Below are 23,887 nucleotides of genomic sequence, written 5' to 3'. Positions count from 1 at the left end.
ACCTGGGTCTCAAGGGATATTCATGGCGAAGTCTGAAGGAAAGCACTCTAGGCAGGCAGGGGAGCGGCCACAGGCCTTGCAGGTTGGCAGAAGCAATGTGCAGGTGCAGGCCAGATCCATGGGAGCACACCTAGTTCTGGGTCCCCAGGCTCCTGCCTTTTAGTTCAAGGGGAGCCAGCCCCCGCTCCTCAATCCACTTGAGGCCCAGAGCCCCCAGAACCACGCACACGCCAGCCCCTCACATCAGTCTGGGAAGAGACCAGAGCCAACTGCTCTCTCCAGAGCTCTGCAGACCCAGGACATGGCTCAAAGCAGGGGACTGGGCCAGAGCTGAAGCCTCCGCCTCCCGCCCCCAGGCTGGCCTAGAGACAGGATCACCCAGGTGGCCTTCTGGGGCCGGGGACACCCCCTGCAAACGAGTCCCACTCAGCTCTGAGTGCTGCAGACCCAGGGCCTGAGCCCATCACTTCCCCTCCTGTAAAGCAGAAACCATGCCACCTGCCGGTCCAGCCCACAAGGTGTCCGGTCCAGAGGGGACTGTGAATGCAAAAGCACCTTACTTTGAAATGACACTAAGACGAGACAAAAAGTGCTACAATGGGCCACAGTCGAGACAGGCAGTGGGCAGGGGTCCCGGCAGTGTGGGGTCTGGGCCCCACCTGAGGGTGCCATTGGTCTTGGTGAGGTTGCCCAGGCTGTAGCCACAGCAGTCCCACTGCCAGCACGGGGAGATGTTGAAGAGCACCAGGTAGGCCACCAAGGCCACTGTCAACAGCACGACCTTCAGCTCCAAGCTCATCCGCAGGAAGACAGAGCAGGCGATGAAGGCCAGGATACAGCTGCAGGTGTAATACTGGGGAGACGGGGACGTCGGTCACCCCACCATCTCCCGTCACCAAGAGGCACCTCCCGGATCAGAGGTCACCCAAGGGATGGACACCTTTAGCCACAGAGGAATCCGTGAAGATCCAGTGTGCCTTCAGCACCACTCTCCTGCCTCACTGACCTCCCTTAACAAAGAGCAGGCAACGGAATCTAAAACTTTCTATATTGTGTTGTGCTTACTATATTTTTACTTCCACTTATGGCAAGTGAACTCAAGGAAAAAGAAACGCAGTAAATAAAAATGCAGGTGCTGGGGAGGCTGTGACAAGGTCCAGGCAGTGATCTGAGTTCTGCCATGAGCCGGTGTCTCCCAAAGTGCATCTCTGCCCACGTTACTCTCCTGCTCAAGAGCATGCTGTGGCTCCCTACTGCCCCCAGAATAAAGACCAAGCTCTTCACCCTGGCACTCATGCTCCACTGGAGCTGGATCTAACCTACCTCTGGCTTCATCTCCCAATCCTCCCCCACCCCTCCCCGTGACACGACCACCTGAAACCTACTGTGCCCACTACCTGCCTTGGTTTTTTTTCGCTGTCCCCTCTTCCAACCCCTGTCCCATAACCTTTGTGCCCTTTAGAGACCAGCTCAAATTCACCGCCACCCCCCTCAAGTCCCACAGCCCTCATCCTGTCTCGGAGGGTGCTTCAGGCACAGCTTCTGGTGTCAGCCCACCTGGGCCCAGTCCTGGCTCCGCCACCTATGAGGCAAATCCGTCGGCCTCCCCGCGACCACTCCCCCATCCATGAAGTGGAGATCATGACGAGTGTGGTCAGGAGACAACCACCAGCGCAGGGCACTCCCACCCTCTCACCTTGGACCCAGGCGCCAGCACCTGGACCCATTAGCCCCACCCGGCCCTGCTCTGTCGCCTCGCCTGGGGTGGGGGGGACTCAGCTCTTCCATGCCCATGGGCTCCGGTGCTCAGTGTGTTCTGAGCACGCAGGGACAGTCCGAGTGAGGGCACCAGGAGCCCCGAGGGACACACTCACCGGGAGGAGCTTGCACAGGGTCCTCTCCCAGCTGCCCACGGCCCCCGGGCCCGTCTCGTTCCCAGCAGGCAGCCCTGGGGCCGGGAAAGGCATCAGCGGCTACGGAAAAGACAGGTCCCCGTGAGGGGTGGTCCAGGGGCTCCAGGGTCTGCCCCGGCTGAGCGGGGCTGGGGACCCGGAGCGGGCAGAGGGCAGGGCCGGAGCCTCCGAGAGTGCCATGGGCATCTCCTGCCAGGTCTGGCTCTAAGCCTGGCCGGAGCCTCTGTGCCCCCGACGTCCCACCATAGCTGGCAGCTTCACTGTGGGAAGAGGGAGCCCAAGGAAGGCACAGGGACGCCACCCCAGCGCCTGACTCAGGGCGGGGGCAGAAGCTGGGAGCAGCGTTTTCAGTGAGCCCCCTTCTCCTCAGGTGACGCTGAGGGAGGTGGTCACAGAGTCCCTAGTGCAGGGGACACGGAGATGGGAGAGACTCTGGCTCTAAATGTCGGAGCGGGGGAGGACCGGGTGGGACAAGTGCTGTCTGAGCCCAGAACACACGAGCCCGGCCCGAGAAGCAGGGCCCAGGCGTCCCCTCCAGCTTGTGCCCAGGGCTGCTCATCCCCAGCGAGGAGACTGGGTCTCAGAGAGGCTGAGACAGGACCTCCTCAGGGGCAGGAAAGAAAGACCGGGACGTCAGGACGCCGTGGTGGCCCTGTGGGGTCAGCCACGTGAACGCTCTGGGGGCCCCCAAGTCCTCACGTGACAAACACAGCGTGAGGAGCTCAGAGCCGCCACGGGAACCTCACAGGGCTCTGGATACAGTCACACCAGATGGGCTTTTAGGCAACAGGATTATAGGATTCTAGAATCCGGAGGTCCCCAGGGTCAAAGACTGCTCCCTCCTCCCCGGAAGCGTGCAGGGCCCGAGGGGTCTTTGCCAGGCCTGCTGTTCCTGCCGCAGAACCCACCAGGTTGACGACGGCGACGGCGAGCAGGCTGCCGATGGTCAGGACGGCCAGGGACACCCGCAGCAGGGGCTGCGTCTCCACCCTCTCGGAGATGGCTCGGAGCGCGCCCCGGGCTGGGCAGCACCTCTGCGGAATCGCAGTGTCATCACCCAGCACCCACACCCAAGGTGCAGGGAGAGCCCGCAGGAGGCCTGGCCCGGGGGCCCACAGCCCAAGGGCCCAGCAGAGCGAGAGCTTCTGAGAGCTCTGCTGGGGAGTCAGGGGTGCTGTGCCCGCCCGGCCCAGAGCTCAGGACACGTGTGGTGCATAGACAGAAGGGACAGCCCCACCCTTGGGGCTGGGGACAGCCACAGCTGCTTGCGGACTACTAGCACATAGGACAGAGAGCCCTGGGAGAAGCCTCCAGACGGCGCTCCAGGCCGGAGGGGCAGGGGTCGTGGGGCCGGGGCTCGCACCACCACAGTCCCGACACCTGGGGGGCCCGGCCTGCCCACCACCCAGTCAGGGGCCTCCCCACTCACCAAGAGCTCACGGGCAAAGCACAAGCCTAGTACCAGCCCGAGCACGCAGGCTACCAGCCCAAAGGACACACCCAGAGCCGCCATCCTGGAGAGGAAGGAAAAACCTAAGTTCTGGGGGACCCTCTGCCCGGGGCCGAGCCACCGGCATGCTCCACACCCCCAGCGCCTCAGTTCACCTTCTCCCCCCTCCCAAACGGCTCCTCTGCACTCAGCCGAAGGGGCACACTGCACACCGTGGTCCAGCTGCCCCACGAACAACACACAAGGCCCGGCCGAGACACGAGGACCAAGGTCAACATCACGCCCCGCTTTCCAGGCCAAGTATACCAGAAATAACTGATCATACAGCCTTCAGACTCTTGCCCGGCACACAAGCACCATCGAAAAGCGTTCCCTATTCCGTCTTTATTAAGCACGTCCTGAACCACGATCCTAGTGGATCCTTTGGCCTAACTACCCTTCCAGAAGCCTCCAACTGGCTGACCTTCCTACCTCCCTGGGACCTCAGCCCCCTGTCCCCGCCCCCAGCAACAGAGCCCTTTTGCAGAAGCGTGAATCTCAGCGGCTCCTGTGTACTGGCCACACACCCTGGATAAGGCATTAAGCCCCCTGGGCCTCAATTTCCCACACCTAAGAGGGAGGTGGTAGCAGCTACGGTTTTAGGAGTCTGCCCTTCTAGGACTCCAAACACCTAAGGCAACAGTCACAAAACACTGAGATGCCTGAAGGGCCACACAGAAAACAGGTGACTTTGAAGGCGAGAGGCTTCTGGGAGTGGGGAGGCCTGCGGCTTGAGCGCGCAAGCATGTTCAACTAACACTAAAACTAAACGTTGGCAAATCCAGGTATGGGGGCCACGGTGCCAGGTCCAGTTTCTGGGGCTCTGACGCCTAAAGGTACTAAAGGTACTAACTCTAACAGCCAGCCCCTTCCTGCAGGTCTTCTGGTGGGATCTGCAAGGTCACCACCCCTCCTAGCCTGACCCCGGTGTGCCTGACCATCCGGCCCACCCCCCGACTGACCTGGGCATCAGCAGGGCATGGATGAGCAGGATGCAGATGAACACAAGGCTGGCACAAGCGAAGTAGTAGCGGGCCCGCGGGATGGGTGCCAGGCGGTACTGGGGGCGACAGAGACTGTGAGGGGTGGCCGGCCGGCCGAGGCCCCGCCCGCAGGGCAGGCTCCTTGCTCTGACCCCTTCCTGGGCTCCACCCTGGCTCGAGTTAATCATCTCTAAGAAAAGCCTTACACCCCCTCCTTGACTTCCTCCCCTCCTTGACTGTTACATCATCACCGAACAAACAATTTTCATCTGTTTCCATTCTGCAGTCTCTCTTTTATATTTAGAGACGCTACCTTCCCCTCCCCCACCCCGCCCAGGTCTCTGACTTCATTTCCAAGGTCCCTGTAAAGCCCGCAGCCCAAGTCCGTGGGCGAGAACCAAATGGGAGCTCTGGGGCTGCTGCGACTGGGGCTATGGGGCTTCTGTTCTCACCCCAAACCGAGGAGCACGGCCAGGCCTGAGCCCCATGCCGTCGGGCGGGGGGCCTGTGCTGCCCGCCCCGCCACACCCGGTACCACCTCAAGATCTCAGCCCACGGGGCTCCTGCCGCAGATGAGCAAACCGAGGCTCAGGGAGCCCGGCAGCCTGTCCAGGTCCCACAGCCAGCAGGTGGCCCGCCAGGCGGCTCTGCTGGTGACCACACCTGCCTCCAGACCCCAAGCTCCCCACACAGGGAGCCCCCAACTCAGGGAGACCCCCAGTCCTGGAGGCTGAAGTGGCAGAGAGGTCCCAGCACCAGAGGGCCGTGGGCTGGGTCACTCTCTCAGGCCACACCTGAGGCCAAGACGCCCCAAACCTTGGGGTCCGTGACATGGGTACCGTCGCCCACCTTGCCCTGCAGGTGAGGGCAGAATGACACACGCGTGCCTCGGACGTTGCCAGAACCAGTAGGCTCTCGAAAAATAAGCGAATGGTCACTAGTGGGACACAAGCATGGTTGTTACAGCAGCCAAAAGGGGGAACCGGTCAGGCCCCGTCAAACTGATCCTGAGTTTGGGGCTTTTTCCTAAAAAGTGCAGAGCCAAAGGTGCACGCTGGCCCCTGACAGCACTGGCTGAGGCTTGGCATCTGAAGGGAGCAAAGTCTCCCAAACCCAAGTCGGGGAACCACTAACGGGGCTGTCAGGGGCAGGGGCGAGGCCAATAAGAAGAGAACCCAAACAGGCTGCACTGAGCCCTGTCCCCACCCCAGTGGCGGCTGGAGCGACTCCCCGGCGCCCTCCCTGAGCAGACCTTCTGGGGGTGTTGGCTGCCCTGTGGCCAGCACCCGCCCCCCACCCCAGGCCTTGTTGCCCCTGTTCCTGGGGCTGCTCAGAGGTCCTCACCTCTCGCTCGAAGCCCTTCTCCAGGAAGATGGACCCAAAGGTGTAGAAGTCATCAGACTTGGAGCAGCAGGGTCTGTGGGGTGGAGACACAGGCAGTGAGAGGTGGCGCCTGGAGGAGTCGGGGGGAGGGCGTGGGGACACAGCCACTGGGCACGAGGCACAAGGCGAGCACAGGTCCCGGAGCCTCACCTCGTGGAGCTGAGGCCCTCGATGGCTGACAGCATCTCATCATCGTATGAGTCATCCTCTGACCGCCCCTTGGGGGACGCACTTCTGGAATCAGACACCCGCAACGGCATCAGCCCAGGAACCTACATCTACTTGCCCAGAGGCAGGGGTGTGGACTACATGACTCACCCAAGTGGGGTTCCCAGGTGCCTGCAGGAGGTCCCAGAGCCTCGTGCAGGATGGAGGAGGGACAGGCGGGTCCCATTGAGGCCCAGAGAGGACAAGCGAAGGCCCAGCATCACCCAGCCAGAAGCAAAGGGCAGACCCCCCAGGCCCCGGTCCAAGGTCTCTTCCACTAAACCCCAGGGTTCCATCACACCAACCCCACTGACCCCACTACAGGGTGGGTATACAACAGCCACTCGATCATTGTGAAGTTTTGGTTCCTAAAAACACTCTGACCCAAGCCATGGCGAAACCCATAGTCAGGGCTGGGCCTTGTGGAGCTGCCCTCCTGGACAGAGGCTGGTCAGGGCGGCCTGCCTGGAGGAGGTGACTGGGGCAGGACTTGGCCAGGGAGGCAGGAGACAAGGCACAAACCTGTCAGGGGTCCGGTGGCGCCGTAGGGGAATGGCCTGGAAGGGAAGGGAGGGGGAGACGGTTATTCTCCAGGACCCGGGGCCCTGATGCGCCTCACCGGACTGGGTCTATCATCTCTGGCACTCTCGGATGCAAGGACTGTCCAAGCTGCAGGCACCCAGAACTGAAACTGAACTTGGTCTGGAGAACCAGAAAGCCAGGGACATCCCCTGTCACCCCGGAGCATTCTCCAAATGCCTTCACTTCCCCAAGGGCCCCAGGAGGGAGCGAGGGAGGGCAGAGCCTGGAACCATCCTGCAGATGCGGAAAGTGAGGCTTGGCCGGAAGGACACCCTTAGCGGAAGGACACCCGTAGCATGTGCTCTCCCGCCCCTGCCCGCGGCCCCTGCTCCCAGCTCTCTGGGAGGAGAGGTCCTACCTTGGGCCTCCGCCCGTGGGGCACAGGGGTCTCGTTGCCGCTCACGTTCTCGCGTTGGTTGAGGTGTGCAAAGGGCCGCGCCGCCCCCCAGGACTCGAGGTAGCGGGTCATGCGCACGGAGGCCCGCATCTTCAGGGTCGCGTCCCCCTTGGACTTGGTGAGGTGTAGGCTGGGCGGGGGCGGCTGCTGGCTCTGCGGGCAGAGGCAGACACGGCCTGTCCCACCCCTCCCCTCTCAGCACGGGAACGGCCCGCCCCCATCCCGCTCCCCCAGAAGCGCGACGCTGCCCAGAACGCTGGCCCATCTGGCGAAAAGGGAAAATAGCAAAACAGCTGCTGGGTCTGCAGCCCCTCGGGGACTGGCGGAAGCCCAGTGCTCTCCCTGGCCGGGCACCGGGGAGGCCCCAGCTCGGGGCCCTGTCCCTGCCACAGGCACAACTGTGCACAGCCCCTCAGGCCCTTCTCTGCCTCCCCAGGGCAAGAGGTGGGGTCAGGCCCCAAGCCCGAGCTCCACTCGGCCCCTGAAGCTCCCTGGGTCTGAAAACCCATCGGCCCCTCCCGGTGGACGCACCCCAGGGAGATGGCACCCAGGGAAGAAGCCACAGGCATCCTGCCCTGCCCACCCACATGTGGCAGCACACATCGTTCGTGTGGGAGCAGCCAGGAGGAAGGGGAATGCTGGCCAACCCAGGGCTGCTCCCCACGGGGCAGCATTCCAGGGAGTTCCACTCGTACAGCCCCCAAACCACAGCATGGGTCCAGTATCTGCCACAAGCCTGCCGCGGCCATGCCAGGGACACGGTGGCTTAGCCAGGCCCTGAAGGAGGGGCCCAGCCCTGCCTCCCTCTCCCCCAACCCCCCGCCAAGAACAACAACCCGCCTGGGACCATCCTCAGCTGGCGAGGCCGGACAGGACTGGAAAAGGGGGAGGGAAGAGAAAGACCCCCGAGGCCACCAGGGACAAGCTCGGGCCATCTCGAGGCCTGTTGAGTCCCCCTCATCCCCTCACAGCCCTGCCCTGCAGGAGTCCCAGTCTCTGGCGGCTCCCACAAACACCCACACAGACCAACACCTACTGCCACAAACACTCGTTAAGCCATAGGCAGCAACTTTCCTGGAAACTTCTTGCCGCCTCCTAAGACAGAAACATTCTTAAACTCTGAGCCATGTCTGTCTGCCAGGCCAGAGGGAATGGCATGGAATTCAGTCCTTGTGAAGAGAGCCCTGGGGTCCTGAGAGTGAGCTGCGCCTTGGGGTGAGTGACCTGCCCTGGGGGTCTGGGGAGGTTACATTTCTCTGCCTCCCCCTCCACCGTCAGCAACTCTTGCCTACACAGCAGCCAGCTCTTCAAGTTCAAGGTCACTGCCACTTCTCTCTTAGGGCAGGGAAGCCAGACACTGTCCCTAAAAATTAAACGGGTCCTGATGATCCATCAATTCTGAGCAAAAACGCACCTGTTGAGAAGCAGGGCCCAGGGAGGGCACCTGCAACCTGCACCGGCCACGGGCCCCCTAGCAGCCACCTCTGGACACTCATCCCTTGGGGCACCTCACACACACGTAAGCCTACAGAAGCCAGAGCTGGGAAAGGACCTCCCCACCACGCCTCGGCGCCGTGCGTGCAGCAGTCATGAGAAGAGATGAGGGCGGTCTCTGTGCGCAGAAGGCAAGGTCTCCAAGTTATGTCGCTGGTGAAGCAAAGTTCACACTGGTGGAGGCGCTACCGCCAGCTCAGCAGAGAGGCCAGAGGAGTCTTTCCCCCTCTACTTAGATGCGCACAGACACCTCTCACCACACGGGTCCCCGTCAGGGCGGACGTGCCGGCGGCGAACAGGGATGCACGAAAAACTTTCTATAGCACACCCTTCATGCTTTTTGAATTTTCAACTATGGGAATGAATAAAATTAAACAAAGATGGGGGAAGGGAGCGTTGCCAGATAGAAGACAGGGTGCCCAGTAAACCCTGCATGAGACACTCGTACTAAAGCCTTCTCCCTTGTTCATCTGGAACACGAGTCTGACTGGGCGCCCGCGGTCATACCTGCTGATCCGGCGGCCCTGCGGGGTGGGTTACAGGACTACGCCTGCCACCACCTCGGGGTCAAGGGCTCTGCTTCACTCGTTCACAAGCTATCTGGGGCCCTGCTCTGTACCAGGCGTTGTCCTAGGACCGGGGGTTGAAGCCTGGAGTAGAGGGACCCCCACCCCGAGCCTGCCCCCGTGGAGCTCACACTGACAATAAACAGTAAAAAGGATAAACAGGAGCATTTGGGACAGAGGGCTCTGGGCGGAGGGGGCAGCAGTGACAAGGGCTCTGCAGTGGAAAGAGCCTGGCAGTGGAGGGACAGGAGGCTGGCACAGGGCGGGGGAGGAAGGAAGCGGGGGGGGGGGGGGGGGGCGGGGGGGGGGGGGGGGCCCAGAGGTGGAGGGCCCGGGGGAGGGGCTGGGTGGTTTCCACGATAGTGGGCTGGGAGCAGCCCCAAGGTACCAGGAGGGGTTCCCCCGACGCTCGCTCAGCATGGCTGACCCACCTAGGGCGCACTGGCAACGTCGGCAGGATGAAGCCCGAGGGTGTCGGGGGAGGCTCACAGGCGGGCCCGCGGCTGCCCCAGAGACTGGCAGGCGGGCCAGCCCCGAGGACAGCAAAGGCCAGAGTGAGACAGAGCTGGAAGGAGCCAGCCACTGCCGACATTCTTGAGCAAGCCCCAAGGATGATTCACCGAGGGCCCAGACGAGCTGGCCTCCCACGGGCGGGAGCGAAAGGCCCCTGCCGGCGCAGGCCCGGGGCCCACGGCCCAGAAGCAGGCTCACAGCCTTCCTCACCACGGGGTCCTGAAGGGAGTGGGGCCAACCGAGAACCTGGGCGGGTGCACGCGGCGGGTAAGAGCCCAGGACACACAGGGGCTCCTGCCTATTGGCCCCCTGGCCATTCCTTGCTTCCCTGACTCCCATCCAAAGCGTGTTTTTAAAACGTGTCTTTTGAAAATCTGGACAATTAGTGACAACCTCATGGAAAATAAACTAACAGTGACTATTGTTTCTAGAACATTTATGACGCACCCAGTTGACAGGGAGGGCTTCACTCAGATTAGCTTTTTCTCCTCTTGAGGTAGGCGCCGTTGTTATCCCCGTTTCATAGAACAGAACACTGAGGCCCAGAGAAGTTGTCCCTTGGGGCCTAGACCATGCCTAGTAATGGGGCACTGCCTCCTACCCCGGGCGGGCCCCACCTCTCCCTCCACGGGGGCCATGCCCCGGGCGTGGGCCCTGCTCCCAAGCACAGCCCCAGCGTCGCCCTCCAGCCTGCCGCAGCTGAGCCTCGTACCCGGGGGTCGATGACCAGGTAGGTGCGGATGTTCATCTCCTTCAGGTAGGGGTCCCGCTGCTGCCCGTGCCCGTCCTCCACCTCATACGCCTTGTCCAGGTGGTTCAGCGTCGCCTCTGTGATGTGCACCCGGCTGGGGGAGACGAGAGTCAGACAGCAGCAGGGCCCAGCGAGGGCAGACACCCACCCGGGGGTGCACAGCAGGCAGGGCTGAGCAGGCCGGACCCTGGGAGGGCTCCCCCCACCTTCAGGTCGCTGATTCCCTCTCTGACCCCATGCTGATACCCCACCACCGCAGCCCAGAGTCAGCCCCAGACCTGTGACCCCACCGCCATCCAGCTGAGCCTCACCCAGGGACTCCAGCTGCCTCCATCCTGTTGGCCAGGGACACGTCATGGGACCACACATCATACTGCCACTTGCGCAGCCCGATGACGCCGCACAGCACGTTCCCCGAGTGTATGCCCACACGCATGCTGATGTCCACGCCTGTGGCCTCCCGCACCTGCCTGGGGCAGAGGCCTGTCAGCCCACCCCAGCCAGGGCTGCTGGGGGGCCCTGAACCCTAGGACAGGCTCAAGGCCCCTGGTAGGGGGTGTGGCACGGGGTGGGGGCAGAGCAAGGGTGCGGGGAGCGTATGGGAACAGGGCAGGCCCAGCTCACAGAAGAGAACGTTCTCAGCCTGAGGGGGCTGCCTCCTTGCAAGGGGATGAGCCCCCCATGTCTAGGAGTGTGCAAATGAATGTGGCCGCCCCAAGCTCAAAGGCTGTTAAAAGGAGGAGGAATTCCAACTGTCACTGGTCACGGTGGCTCCTGCTGGAGGCCCTAACACACTATCACTGGGTGCTACCCCTGCCTGGCAGCCCCAGCTGGAGTCTGCAGAGGAATCCAGACACTGCCCCAAACCCAGCAGAAACAAGGAACGTGGGGCCAGCCCTGGGGGGCCTTACACACCCCCATCTCTGGGAACCGGGAGTACTGGGGATTGCCAGCACCACTTAGTACAAGGAGCCCCAACTTCAGAGTTCCCTGGGGCCCAAGGCACCCCCAACACGAGCAGGCCTCCGGGTCCCTTTGATAAGAGCGTGAGGGCCTGGGCAGCAGCCAGTGCCACGTGTCCGCCAACGGGCTAGGGATGGACCGAGCCTGCCGGGGTCAAAGCCAGTGGGAGCAGAGGGCCCCGCACAACCTCCACATGCTCCAGGGAGGGAAGTAAGCCCCAGGGCTGTGGCACCAGCCCGAGGTCACACAGGCGGTGACGCAGAGCCAGCCTGTGACCTGGACCGACTCCCTGACCGGGTTTTTTTCTGGTGAGACTTCAGGAGGACAAGCCGCAGCTGGGTTTGCGCGGAAGCTGTGCGCTGCCCGGCAGCCCAGCCGCGCCCGGCTCTGCCCCGAACGCTAGGCCGTTTGGCCAAGCCCGCCTGGCCCTCCGCCACCCGCTTGACCACCACAGACCACGGCTGCTCGGGCTCCAGAGAGCCTTGTGGGGAGCTGGGATGTTGGTGGCAAGGAGCCGCAGGAGGCTGAGGGCTAGTCCCCCAACTCTAGGGTCTTCACAGGGGGAACCAGAAGCAGACGGAGGCCTGGAGTCCAACCCTGCGTCTGCCAGCTCCCCTGCTGCTGCGAAGGCTCAGCCTCCGGAGAAACGGAGCCCAGCTGCCCGCCCTCATGGCCCTCAGCTCTGAGACTCTCTGGAACTCGGAGTCCCACTGGGCCCAGAGGGAGGGATGCAAACACACTGCTGAGTGGTCCAGGTAAGCCTCCTGCGCCCCTGGAGCCTCAGTTTCCTCATATGCAAAGCAGGGACAATGCATTCCCCAGCATGCCTTGGGGAGCAGAAGGGGCCCGCCGTGGGAACAGGCCCCAGTGCCCCAGGCTTGTGCATGGTACCTACTTAATGGCCTCACACATGTCCAGCCCCATCTTCACACAGTTGCGGGCGTGGCTGGGCAGGGACACAGGCAAGCCTGACACGCAGTAGTAGCAGTCGCCCAGGATCTTGATCCGCATGCATTCATTGGCCTGCAGGGCAAGGGGAGGCCTGGTCAGCAGATGGCCCAGGGGCCAGGGAGCAGGCATGCTGGCCACCTCCCCACACCCTCCAGAGTCAGCCAGGCTCTCTTCTGGCCAGGGCCTTTCTCCTGGGGCACCAGCCACCAGCAGCTGCCTCTGGGCCCGGCAAAAGGACGGGGAACACGGGGGGTCTGCAGGAGGAACCCCAAGCAGGTGTCAGGGATAAAAGCAAGTGTTAACCAAGGGCGGCCACCTGAGGGCCTCTAGGGAGGCACTACCTTCGTTTCATTCATCTATGCAATGTCTGAGCATCTACGGAGTGCCCTGCCCCGGCCCAGACACTGGGACACAGCAGTGAGCAAAACAGAAAACAATCCCTGCAGCCGGTGGCAGAGCTGGACACTAAGCTACATAAATAAAATCTGCAGACACCCATGATAAGTGCTATGGAGAAAAATGAGGAATAGGAAGGAAGAGGAAGTTCCCAGGAGGCCAGGAAAGGCCTCGCAGTGAAGGTAACATTCAAGCAAAGTCCTAAAGGAACTGAGGGAGCAAGCCATGCCAGGATCTGGAGCAAGAGCATCTGGGCAGAAGGAAGCAGCATGTGCAAAGGCCCTGAGGCCAGAAGGGTGTTTGAGACACAGCACAGCAGTCAGTGTGGGTGGAGTGGAGAGAGCAGGAGGGATGAGAACAGAGGTAGCAGGTGCCGTAAGCTATGGGGTCAGCAGGTGTCAAGGTGACCCAAGAGATGACTCTGCTGCTAGGGATACAGGGTTTGGGGAGTGGGGGAAGAACAGAGACGAAAGATGGGAGTGGGGAGAGAGGGTGGGGTCACGTAAAAAAAATGCCCCTGGAGGGGAAGGGGAGGCCCAGGTCGGCTGTCTGAGGTTCCATCTGAGGTGGTGCTGCAGCTACTCGACCTCCATAAGCCCTTAGCAAAGGTGGCCATACATATCAAGGCCTTGACGGTGGGGTTTTAGGGAACAGGAAGGAGAAGCTGCCTACTGGGCTCCAGTGAAGCCTTGCCCCAGCTCCCTCCTGCCTTTTCCCAGAGGGCTGGCCCCTAGAACCAGGGTACCCTCTGTCTCCAGATCCAGTGCCCACTCCCTGGCATGCCCACCAGGCCTGTGGGTGGCCACCCAGCGCCAATGACCAGGCCAGGCCCCATGCCTCCCTCGAGGTCCCCTACCCGCCAGGCCTTTGTGAGCAGTCCCCTTCCTAAGCCCTCCTGCAATGACCCATCTGAGTGTGTGCCAGCTGCTTCCCGGTGTGCTCCGTCTGGTACGTGCTGAGTTCTGAATGGCCTAACGGAGGTGGGTGAGGACAGTGCTTTCCTAGAAAGCAGCAGAAGCTTGGCGAGGGCTGGGACACCCAGGCACGGGCTCAGGGCACCGCTGCCCTTATCTTGTCTCCTCCAGAGCCAGGCGCAGGATAACAGTCTGGATCCAGCCCTGCTGTCAGGGATTTACGGAGGCCACGTTCCCCAGGCTGCTCTGCCCCGCGCCTCTGAGACTTACAAACTGGAGGAGTTGCGTGAGTGTGCTGGGACAGAAAATGCCTGAGCCCAGACGCAATGCGGACACCTCTGAGAGGAGGCCCTGGCTCTCGCCAGGAGGTTACAGTTCTGGAATCTGATTGCTGGTAGGAGAAAAGGCTGGGACCAGCTCTGCCTGCTGTGTCTGCCCAGGGACTGGACACCCTGGCCTGAAGACTGGCACCTGCCATAGCCTCCCTCTTCTCATCTATAAAATGAGGCTGCCTCCTGGGCCTGCCATGGAGAGCGGGCTGTGTCCAAAAGGGCAAGGGCAGGTCCTTGGCTTTGTGGCAGGGGAAGAGCCAGCTGTGGCTTTGCGTAGTGAGGATGGAGCCTGGGCCCACATAAGGCCCAACCTCTAGGAACCTCCACCAGAGAAATCACGAAGGAAGGAAGCTCCTAAAGGAAGGCTCCCGGCTAAACAGACCCTCAGAGTCACACAGTCTACAGTACCCAGGGGGGACAGCTCTCCAGAGCACCCCTGGCCAGTGGTGTCCAACTGTAATTTGGTTACCTCCTGTGACGGGAAGCTCATCTCCTGAGGTGGAGCCTGCTCCTGGTGAGGTAGTCCCTCCCAAGATTGAGTGCGAGGCCAGAACTTGTTCCCGTCAAGTTCTAAACCATCGATTCTCTGCACATGGAGTCACCTGGGAGGCTCTGAAAAACTCTCATGGGTGCGGGCATGGGTACTGGGGTTTTACTTAAGCTTTTCATGTGATTCAAACACGCAGCCAGGATGGAGAGCCACTGCCCTAAATCTTACACTTGGGTCTCTACTCAGTGGCTACCACTTCCAGGAAGCCTTCCTGACCACCTGAGGCTGGGCTAAATGAGCACCCCCAAGTCCTACCCCCTGTACCCCTCTTCCAACCACATAGCACGTAGCCCGGGAGCAACTTGAGGGCAGCCCAGGGCTGCTACTCAGCAGGTCCCCGGACCAGGTGGTAAATTAATGAATAACTAAGGCTCCTCCCCAGCCCCCTACACACACCCCTGGAGCTGGGTGTTGCTTGTGAAGACAAAACAGTGAGATCTCAGCTCAGTCCTCTTTGGTCTCCAGACCCTCCTGCCTTGGCCGAACCCTGGAGGCTCTCCCTGCCCAATGCCCTCCCTGCTTGCCACCTGCTATGCTCCCCAGGGTCCTGAGGTCAAATCCCGCTCCTCAACTCAGCCCTCAAGTCCTTGAATGTCTGACCCTGTGACCATGTTCCCCGCCAACACACTCTGTCCCACTCACACTGAGCCACTTTCATTGCATGGACACACAGAGCTTTCTTTCTTCTCTAGGTTTTTGCATATGCTGTTCCGTCTGCCCATAACACTGTTCCCTTTCCTCTTCAGTTTCTTTTTAGATTTCTCAAACTTTAATGTGCAGACTATTCACCCTGCGATCTTGTCAAGAGGCAGATTCTGGGTGAGGCCTGGCACCCCACAGTCCTCCCATGCTCCCAGGGGAAGCTGAGGCTGAGGCTGCTGACCTTGCGTAGTGAGGATGGAGCCGTGTCCTCCTCCAGGCAGCCTTCTGGAGTCCCCCTCTAAGCTCGTGAAGCCCAGTGCATTCCCCAGTGTGCACTGACAGTCTCCCCAGAGGCCTCACACTCTGGGGGACAGGATCCTGGCTCAACATCCACTTTGACCATGGGGCACTTGAAAGCTTTGCTGACTGAATACTAAAATTCAGCCCAGGCCTCCCCACACCCATCTCAGCACAGCGCTGGACACCGGACACGCTGTGGATGCGGTGGGAAGGGCTCCTGACTTTACCATCAGCGGAGGGGAGGCAGCACAGGTCAGTGGGCTCACCTTGGCGATCTGGTCGAACTTTCCGAAGAGCTCGTTCAGCACCACCACCAGCTCTTTTGGGGAGCAGTCGCTGGCCAGCTGCGTGAAGCCCACGATGTCAGCATAGAGGATGCTGGGGGTAGGGGGGGCCAGCAGGAAAGTCAGGGCCAAGAGCCCCTGAGCATCTGCCAGCCCTGCACCCAATCACCCCTGCGAGCCCTCTGCCGCCAGGGATTGGGAGAGAAACCCCCCACCATAAGGATGAATTAAAGTTCCAGAGGCTTCACATCAAAGCAAAATGAAACAAGCCCCAGTTTGCAGGGGCCCTCGGGAACCCCCACCCCTTTAGAGCCTCACCACAGGTGACTGAACGGAGCCCTTACAGGTGGGTTCTCGGGCACCTGGGAACTTCTCCCCTTCCCTATACCTGGATTTCACCTCTGCGCAGACTTCAGAGCTAAAGCCCTGGTAAGATGTGACTGCACGCTCCCTCCAGCTGAGCTCCACACCCAGCGCTTTCACACATCTAGTCCTCACACTGCCCTTGTAGGAACCCCATTCTACAGACGAGCAAACTGAGTCCCAGGGAGGTTAAGACTTGCTGGGAAGCCAGAGCTGCATTTTGCGCCAGATCTCCCCGCTCCTGAGTCTACAGTTCTGGACCATCCACAACCCAGAGGCAGCAGGCCAGTCTCGGGGGTAACGCTGAGCCTGCAGGCAGAGGACCAGGGTGGAGCTCACAGCGCCCACATCTGTGCTTGCTCAGGTCAGCGCCGCTGAGTAAGACTCTGCAGCCCCTTCAAATCAGTCAGAGATGGTGTCAGGACTGGGGGGTCCCTGGCGGTCACCTGGGTGGGGCTTCATCTCCTTTTGGGGGGCCTGTGCCCCTTTGAGAATCATCTGAAAAGACCCCTTTCTTCCCAACAGTCACGTTCGTGCACAGAGTTTCACAATTTTAGGGGGCAGTGGATCTCCCCCAATACTAATCTAATCTGCCCCCACCCCCTGGGGGAACAAGTGGGAGACTGAGGCCCAGGGAGGCGCCTGGATTTACCTCTCCCCAGTCCCCGTGTGGGCTGGGACCTGGGCCTACAGGTAGGAGGGCAGCGGGCCACCTGCCGGGGCCGCCCTGGGAGACACTGTGCATACGGGCCCGGCCAGCCACCCACCTGACGTTCTGGTGCCGCTTGACGTAGAGGCTGTGGAAGTTGTTGTCAGGCAGGTAGCGGCGGTCCCCGCGCTCCTTGAGCCGCTCGATGATGGCCAGCTTCATGCCCATGGAGATGTGGGCAGGCAGCACGGACAGCAGCAGGTTCTCCTGGCACGTGGGGCACAGGCAGGGCGGCGTCAGGCCCCGGGTCTCCATCCTCTCTGCCCTCCTGCCCCTCTGCCCACCACGTGCCCCATTGCTGCTGGCCTACACCCTGCTACCAACCCGGCAGGCACACACCCTCCCGTGTCCCCAGCAGCCCCCGGGATGACACCAGCACAGGTGTCTGGCCAGGTGCCCCAGGCGCCTCACCGTGCCGTTCAGTGAGCACATCCTCAGAGAAAGGATGCAGGGCGTGGGGCCCGGGGGACAGCCGGGGGGCCGGGCAGGGCCAGGCGGGTCCCACCTGCTGGCGCTTCTCGATGCGCAGCTTACGGCGGATCTGAATGCACTTCACAGTGTAGGTGAAGAGGTCTCGGGAGGCATCCTGCATCTGGTGCTTGTGGAAGGCGCCCGTGAGGTTCCCGCACAGGAAGACCACAGCGTTGGCCAGCAGCTGCGGGCGGGCCGTGGCGGGCTCAGTGTCAGGCCTGGCCCGTGCCCCAGGACACCGACCCCCTTGCTGGGCTGGTGACGGCACCCCCTCCCCGATCCCTGGCCTCCCAACCCACTCAGGCTGCAGTCTCCCTGGGGTGGGCAGGCAGGGAAACAGGTTCAGACTCACTGGTCTCCTAGACTCACTGGTCTCCTAGTAGGTCACTGTGACCCCAGGACCAGGACTCAGGCCTGTCTCAGCATCCGCCAGACACTCCCTGGTGCAGAAGGGCTCAGGCCCCAGAGACCAGAGCAGCCAGCCGCTTCCAGGGCGGCAGGAGCACAGCCCCTCACAGAGCCCGGAGCCCAGAGGGAGAGCCAAGGACAGCCACAGAAGGCACAGGGCCAGGCTGGCTGCCCAGAGCTCGGGCCCCCACCTCCCAGACCAGACACCAGGCCTGCTCAGGAGGAAAACACATCTGCACGTCACCACTAACTTCATAATCACTCAACGCAAAGGACACCAGACGCGGCGTCCGACCCTGTGCAGATGGGGCTCTGGGCTGAACGAGCGAAACCTCGGGAACAGGGCCTCACCCAGCAGTAGTGCGCTGGACCCAGGAAGGAGGCCCGAGGGTCAGGGCTCGAGGGAGGGGCTGAGCCTCCGGGGTACCCCAGGCCAGCAAAGAAAAGGCTTCAGGGCAGGGCACCTGCCGACCTGGACGAAGCCCGGCCTCGAGGCCACCCGTCGGCAAACACCTCTGTCTCCGAGGCCTCCAACTCACCCGCCCCAGCCTTGGCTGCCCTCGGCCCAAACCAAAGCCCCACCCAAGGCCTTAGCCGGCCCCGCGCGCCCAGACCCACACGCCCCTCACCTGCAGCCCTACCCGGACGCTGGGCGTGGTGAAGGCCCCCATCAGAGCGCCGAGCACCAGGAGGTGGGAGGTGCTGGAGACGACCCCGGCCACGACGGCACCCCGCGTGCTGAAGGGCAGCAGTGTGTACACCACGAAGACCACGAACAGGAAGAAGGGCACCTGCACACAGAGGCGTCGTGAGCGCGGCCACCACGCCGCCCCCGCCCGGGGCCCAGCTGGGGTCACTCCGCAGCCCCGGCTCGCGGGGATGGCCCTGGAAGCCTGAACTCTGAGGCTACGCCCCCCTCCCCGCGCCCTCGGCCCTCAGGTCGGCCCCTTCCCCACCCTGTGTGGCGAGAGGCAGCGACAGACACAGGATAGAAGGAGAAAACGACGCCCAGCCAGCATCATCCCCTACAAGCTGATTTACCACCTGGGGCTGAGGCTGCGCCTCCGCCGCCCTCGTGACCCAGCGAGCTCTCGCCTGGTGCCCACTGCCCACGGCCCTCCCTCCGCAGGAATGGTAACTACTGCCACCCCCAGCAGCCCAGCTCACCGGCCCCGCCCATGCTCTGAGCTGGCCCCTGCTGCTCCCCACCCCCCCCACCCCGCCCAACCCACCCGCTCCCACCCCTGCTGGGAACGGCACCCTCCCCCGAGCTTCCCACCTGCATGGCTTGCCCGAGCCTCACCCCACCCCAGTCACAGGACCCAGCCCCAGTGGTCAGAGCCGCCCCCCTCCCCGGTGACAATGACCGTCCAGGGCTGGGCCCATGCCCCAGGCCAGCCAGCGCAGCTCAAGCTGGTTGAGAAAGGGCCGTCTCTTTCAGCTGGCCTGGGTAGGCTGATGGACGGGCAGCCCGGAGGTGCCGCAGGCACCTCTGTCCCGAGCTGGGGGTGGCCTGACAGGGAATGAAAGAGCACAGAGGCAAGCAGAGCCGGGAGAACTCGGGACCCGGCCTCCCTGCTGAAGCCGCAGACCAAGCCCTGGGCCCCTCCCGGCACGTGAGCCACTTTGTGCCTTTGTGCCTCTTTGAGCTGGAAATGTGTCATTTCCAGAAAGAGCGCAGCCAGACATTCAAGTGGACACTCTTCTCCCACCTCACCCCCATCTCATCAGCACAGGGCTAGAGAACAAGACCAGCCCAGGGCCCATCTCAGTCACAGAACCACAGCCCGGAGAGAGGGAGGGCCCGTGGCTGGCACACCCAATGCGGCCGGTCTCCAGAAGGGATCTGATGCCCAGAGTGCACAGCTGGCTGGCAGCCCCCAGCCCCCAGGGGCGCCAGGGTCCCCTGCCCTGTTACCTGCTCCCAGTCACAGGCCTCCTTCATCCATGAGTCAAACACCAGCACGTAGCCCAGCGTCACAAGGCAGGCCCAGATGAGTACCGCCGAAGCCCTGAGCCACCGGCGGACGAGGCACTCAACATACACGAGCGCGTAGAGAGCCACAAACACGGCAAGCGTGAAGAACGCCGTCCCCAGGACAGCCTGGTGTCTGGAGGGGTCCTGGGGGGAGGGGGCGGGGGGGAGAACACACACAGAAATGCGGTAGCTTTCCCCAGCAGGGTGCCACCTCCTCCAGAAAGCCTGCCAGGTTAGCCTGTCCAGCCTGCCCTAAGCAAGGTCACTGGCTGCTTCCTCCACGTGGGTGGTGGCCATCCTCCCTCTAAACATCAAGTTCTTTCTTACCTCAGGCTTTGTGCTATTGCCTCTGCTAGGGGTGCCTTCACCACCACCTTTCCTCAGTCACCTGTGGGGCCCAGCCCTATGACGTTCTCACTCCCCACCCCTCCCCCTCAGGCGTCCCCCGGGGTCCCCAGCAGCTCTGTGCACACCTGCAGGGCACAGGTACAAGAGCACAGGAGCAAAGCTGTGCAAAGCCTCCTGGGGGAGAGGCCAGTGCTCCTAACTCATAAAGAATGAATGGATGTTTATGAGGAAATACGACCAAAGGCATCCCAGACAGGGGAAGAGCGGAAGGAAAGGTACAGAAGTGTGGCACTGTGGGGAGAAGGTAACAGGCAAGACGTTGACAGGTGGACAGCACCTGGTTTCCCCCAGAGGCCCGTAAGCTCCATGAGCACAGAGACTAATCTGGGGCCAGCACCCAGTGGGTGCTCAGTAACTATGTGCCGGATGACAAAACAAAGGCCCTGGGATTTACATCCACAGAGATACAGGCAGCACCGGCAGAGCACCTACTGGGTGCTGGCCACCTTACACATATCACCCTGTTAACAGCCTGTAGTCTCTGATGTCTTCTTCTAGAACTTTACTGTCCCATACAGCCACCACTAGCCACATTTGGCTATTCAAAATTAAATTTCCAACAATTAAAGATAAAATTGAAAATTCAGTTCCTCAGTCATACTAGCCACATTTCAAGGGCTCAACAGCCACGCAGAGGTAATGGCTAGAGCAGGACGAGGCCTAAGGCAGAGATAATATCAGTGGTGCCTGCTGTCTTAAGAAGGATTCTGAGACACACACCCCCCACCCCGGCCGGCTCCGTGAGAAAGAGTGCTGGGATTGATGCATGATGTCTGCCACGGTACTGGAAGTGGGAGCGGTGATACACAGGCCTTCAGTAAAATCAAAGTCCATTGTGGAGAAAAGTGAGGGTAATTTATTTGGCCAAATTAATGTAACATCTAAAACCAGCCCAGACTTAAAAATTAAAATAAAAAATGTGTCTTCCTCCAGCCTAAATATGCTCTGTAGCACTTTACAGATGCAGAAACTCAGGCTTTAAGAAGGTAATGACTTGCCCAAGGCCTCACAAGTACAAAGCATCAGAGCTGAGACCTGGAGCCCAGGGAAGCCCCCAACGCCCACGGGCTGCCCCCACTCACCCCGTAGCTGAAGGCGATGATGATGAGGACGGCGCAGGCAGTGATGGCCACCAACAGGAGTGTGAGTAGCAGCGGCCCATGCTGGCTGGTGAGGCGGTACTTCTCGTAGAGCGTGTCGTGGTTGGGGCCCTCCTCGCCCTCGTTGAGGAAGTAGCGCCCCTTGGCCGGCATCCTCCACCTCTGGCACACCCGCCCAGCAGTCCACGCAGGAAACCCCGCAGCCTGGGGAGCATCTGTCTGCCGACACCCACCCCTGTGCGCCTAGGCCTCTGGTTTCTCCGAGCCTGGCAGGCGGAGCTGGGCAGGAGTCCCCTCAGCCAGCAGCTCCATGGACACACGGGGCCTGCACTGCTCCAGCCGCCAGGCCTCGCTCACTGCAGAGCCCGCATCTGCTTTTGCCTCCAGGCCCGAATGAACAGACACGCAGGGTCCTCAGCTCTGCAGAGACACAAAGCAGACCAAGATTTGACCTGGACTGGGAAGGCTGGCATCGGGCGAGAGCAAGGCCAGGCCTCATAGCCCCAGGTCTGATTTATCAACCTTAACCAAACCTAACTTTTAGGTCTTTAAAGCTTGGCCCACCCCAAGGTCATAAAGCTGGTCTCCTGTGTTTCCGAGAACTGCGCGTTCCGATGCAGCAGCCACTAGCCACATGTGACTATCAAAAATTTAATTTAAGTTTATTAAAAGTGAAATTAAAAGTTCAGTCCCATATAGAGGCTACGTGGAGAAGACAAATGGTGGCAGGAGGCGGCCAAATGTACGACGTGGGCTAGTCAACAACAGTGGTACCCAGGAGAGATCCTGGAGGGCTTGTTAAAACACACATCACTGGGCTGCATCGCCAGTGTCAGTAGGACTGGAAGGGGCCTGAGAAGAAACGTGCATTTCTCACATGTTCCCAGAAGCTGCTGAAGCTGCTGGTCCACACTTTGCAAACTACTGGCCTACAGGACAAATAACCCACTATTAACCAGTCAGTACCATGAGAGAGAGTGGGGGTGTGACAGAATGAAATAAATCTAAAAGGCTTACGAACCCAATGCGATATAATGGACTTTACCTGGATTTTGATTTTTAAAAGCTGCAACTACAGAAAAAATGTTGAAACGGCTGGTGAAATCTAAATGTGAACTGAAGGTGGGATTAAGTTAATAAATGACACTTAATTTTTTTGAGTATAATAATAGCTTGATGATTACATTTAAAACATTTTGAAAGTTAAAAAAAAAAAATGTCAGCCCCTCAGCCACACCAGTCACATTTCAAGCGCTCAACAGCCACACACAGCTAGCGTTTATTACACTGGGCAGCACAGAGATAGAGCCCTTCTATTATCCAGAAACTTCTACTGGAAGGCACTGCTCTAGAAGTTTGAACAGTTTACTTTCACATGTAGGTCTCCGATCCATGTCAAGGAACTCCTGTGTATGGTGTGAGGCAGGGACCAAGCTTCTTTTTTCTGAATGGATATCTAATTACCCCACCAGCCTTTCGTGGAACCGCCATCCTTCCTTCAAGAGTTTTAGTGGACGCACCTCTGTCCTAAGTCAGGTGGCCATGCATGTGAAGTCTGTTCGCAGGCTTTCTTCTGTTCCAATGGTTCTTGTGCAAAGACCTCACTCACTCGATTACTGGAACTTCTCAGTGAGTCTTGTGTCTCAGACACTAACGCCAGCTTCACTCAGAGCATACCCCTTGCATTCATGTTATGTTAAGCTTCCACGTAAGACTGAATTTTTCTAAAAGGGCCCACTGACAAGAATTTAAGAACCTTGCAAGCTCCGCTTCATACATAAGGAAACTGCACCTCAGAGAAGAACACGGTGGACCCTTTATGACAAAGTTGAGAGCGGACCCCAGGCTTGCAATGCTTAGCCCAGAGGGGCTCCCTCTTTCCCCAGCACCATTCATTTATTTGCCCATTTGTTTATTCCCAAACAGCTCGTTAACCATGCCTAGGGCACACCAAGCCCATTATATCTCCTGTGTGTCAGGCTAGCTCTCTCTCCCCCTAGGGCTCCCAGTCTCCAGGGAGAGAAAGTTACCAAAAAAAATGTGCAATCCCTAGATGCAGCGACTGGGGCTTGGGGTGGCTGACATATTCCCAGCAGGAAGCTTGTGTCAAGGGAGCAGCCCTGGACCAGGAGTCCAGGCCCCCAACATCCTCCAGGCCTGCATCAGCGATAGGAACCAGGACAGGGCAGGGGGCAGGGAGGTGGTAAGACATGGGAAGGCTCAGGGCAGTCACAAAGGGTGCAAATGGCCACTGGTGGAAGCTGTGAAGGAAAGTTGGTCCAGAGCCCCCAAAGGCAAAATAGCAGGGCACCCAGAATCCCAGAGTCTGAGTGAAGTCCCCCAGTGAGTGCCAACTGCCTTGAGTAACCTGGGGCCACCCTGGATCGGGAGTCACCTGCGGCACTATTCCACCTGGGAGCTCCTGTTCCTCAAACCCCAGGAACAAAATGGGAAAACCACATATTTGGTGGGGGAGGAAGGGGCTGTCTGCCTGGAGTCCTGGCCCCTCTGCTCCTTCTGGGCCCAGGCAGGTGTCTACAAGCCTCGGCAACTACCTGTTTAACCCAGGCAACCCTGAGGGGGTTGGGCCAGGACCGCCAAAGTGTGCAAAGTGTTTGGACAAAAGCTACAAATCTGATTTCTACGTGAAATACTGATTTCCAACTGTTGCCAGCTGATTTCTAAACTGTGCTTGGTGCCAACAGCCAAAACGTGGAAACACCTGAATGTCCATCAACGGAGGGATGGATGAAGAAGATGTGGTGCATATGTACAATGGAATACTACTCAGCCATAAAAAAGGATGAAATAATGTCATCTGCAGCAACATGGATGCAACT

General features: G+C 60.4%; 1 protein-coding gene across 17 annotated transcripts in view; it reads right to left on the bottom strand.

Annotated features, from left to right (window-relative positions):
* The window catches only part of ADCY7 (adenylate cyclase 7), a 59,460-nt gene that overhangs the window by 5,960 nt on the left and 29,613 nt on the right, over positions 1 to 23,887 (bottom strand). For 13 of the 17 annotated variants that reach the window (XM_027092171.1, XM_027092172.1, XM_027092170.1 and 10 more), the window contains 18 exons: positions 21,030 to 21,467; positions 19,480 to 19,683; positions 18,191 to 18,352; positions 17,188 to 17,337; positions 16,741 to 16,889; positions 15,593 to 15,704; positions 12,137 to 12,264; positions 10,590 to 10,748; positions 10,240 to 10,372; positions 6,916 to 7,107; positions 6,498 to 6,532; positions 5,919 to 6,002; positions 5,730 to 5,802; positions 4,365 to 4,462; positions 3,343 to 3,427; positions 2,822 to 2,947; positions 1,875 to 1,973; positions 660 to 853 (listed from right to left, as the gene is read on the bottom strand). In XM_027092171.1, the coding sequence (XP_026947972.1) occupies positions 660 to 853; positions 1,875 to 1,973; positions 2,822 to 2,947; positions 3,343 to 3,427; positions 4,365 to 4,462; positions 5,730 to 5,802; positions 5,919 to 6,002; positions 6,498 to 6,532; positions 6,916 to 7,107; positions 10,240 to 10,372; positions 10,590 to 10,748; positions 12,137 to 12,264; positions 15,593 to 15,704; positions 16,741 to 16,889; positions 17,188 to 17,337; positions 18,191 to 18,352; positions 19,480 to 19,683; positions 21,030 to 21,200 (2,354 nt within the window). In that variant the 5' untranslated portion in view covers positions 21,201 to 21,467. Of the gene's footprint in view, positions 1 to 659; positions 854 to 1,874; positions 1,974 to 2,821; positions 2,948 to 3,342; positions 3,428 to 4,364; positions 4,463 to 5,729; positions 5,803 to 5,918; positions 6,003 to 6,497; positions 6,533 to 6,915; positions 7,108 to 10,239; positions 10,373 to 10,589; positions 10,749 to 12,136; positions 12,265 to 15,592; positions 15,705 to 16,740; positions 16,890 to 17,093; positions 17,130 to 17,187; positions 17,338 to 17,522; positions 18,129 to 18,190; positions 18,353 to 19,479; positions 19,684 to 21,029; positions 21,468 to 22,567; positions 23,867 to 23,887 lie in introns of those variants that run through there. The other 4 variants (XM_027092164.1, XM_027092167.1, XM_027092175.1 and 1 more) reach the window with 4 other exon arrangements.

Source organism: Aethalodelphis obliquidens, unplaced genomic scaffold, assembly GCF_003676395.1.
Source record: "Aethalodelphis obliquidens isolate GAN/ISIS:26980383/991018 unplaced genomic scaffold, ASM367639v1 scaffold75, whole genome shotgun sequence".
NCBI lineage: Eukaryota > Metazoa > Chordata > Mammalia > Artiodactyla > Delphinidae > Aethalodelphis > Aethalodelphis obliquidens.
This window is presented reverse-complemented; position numbering and strand designations above follow the sequence as displayed.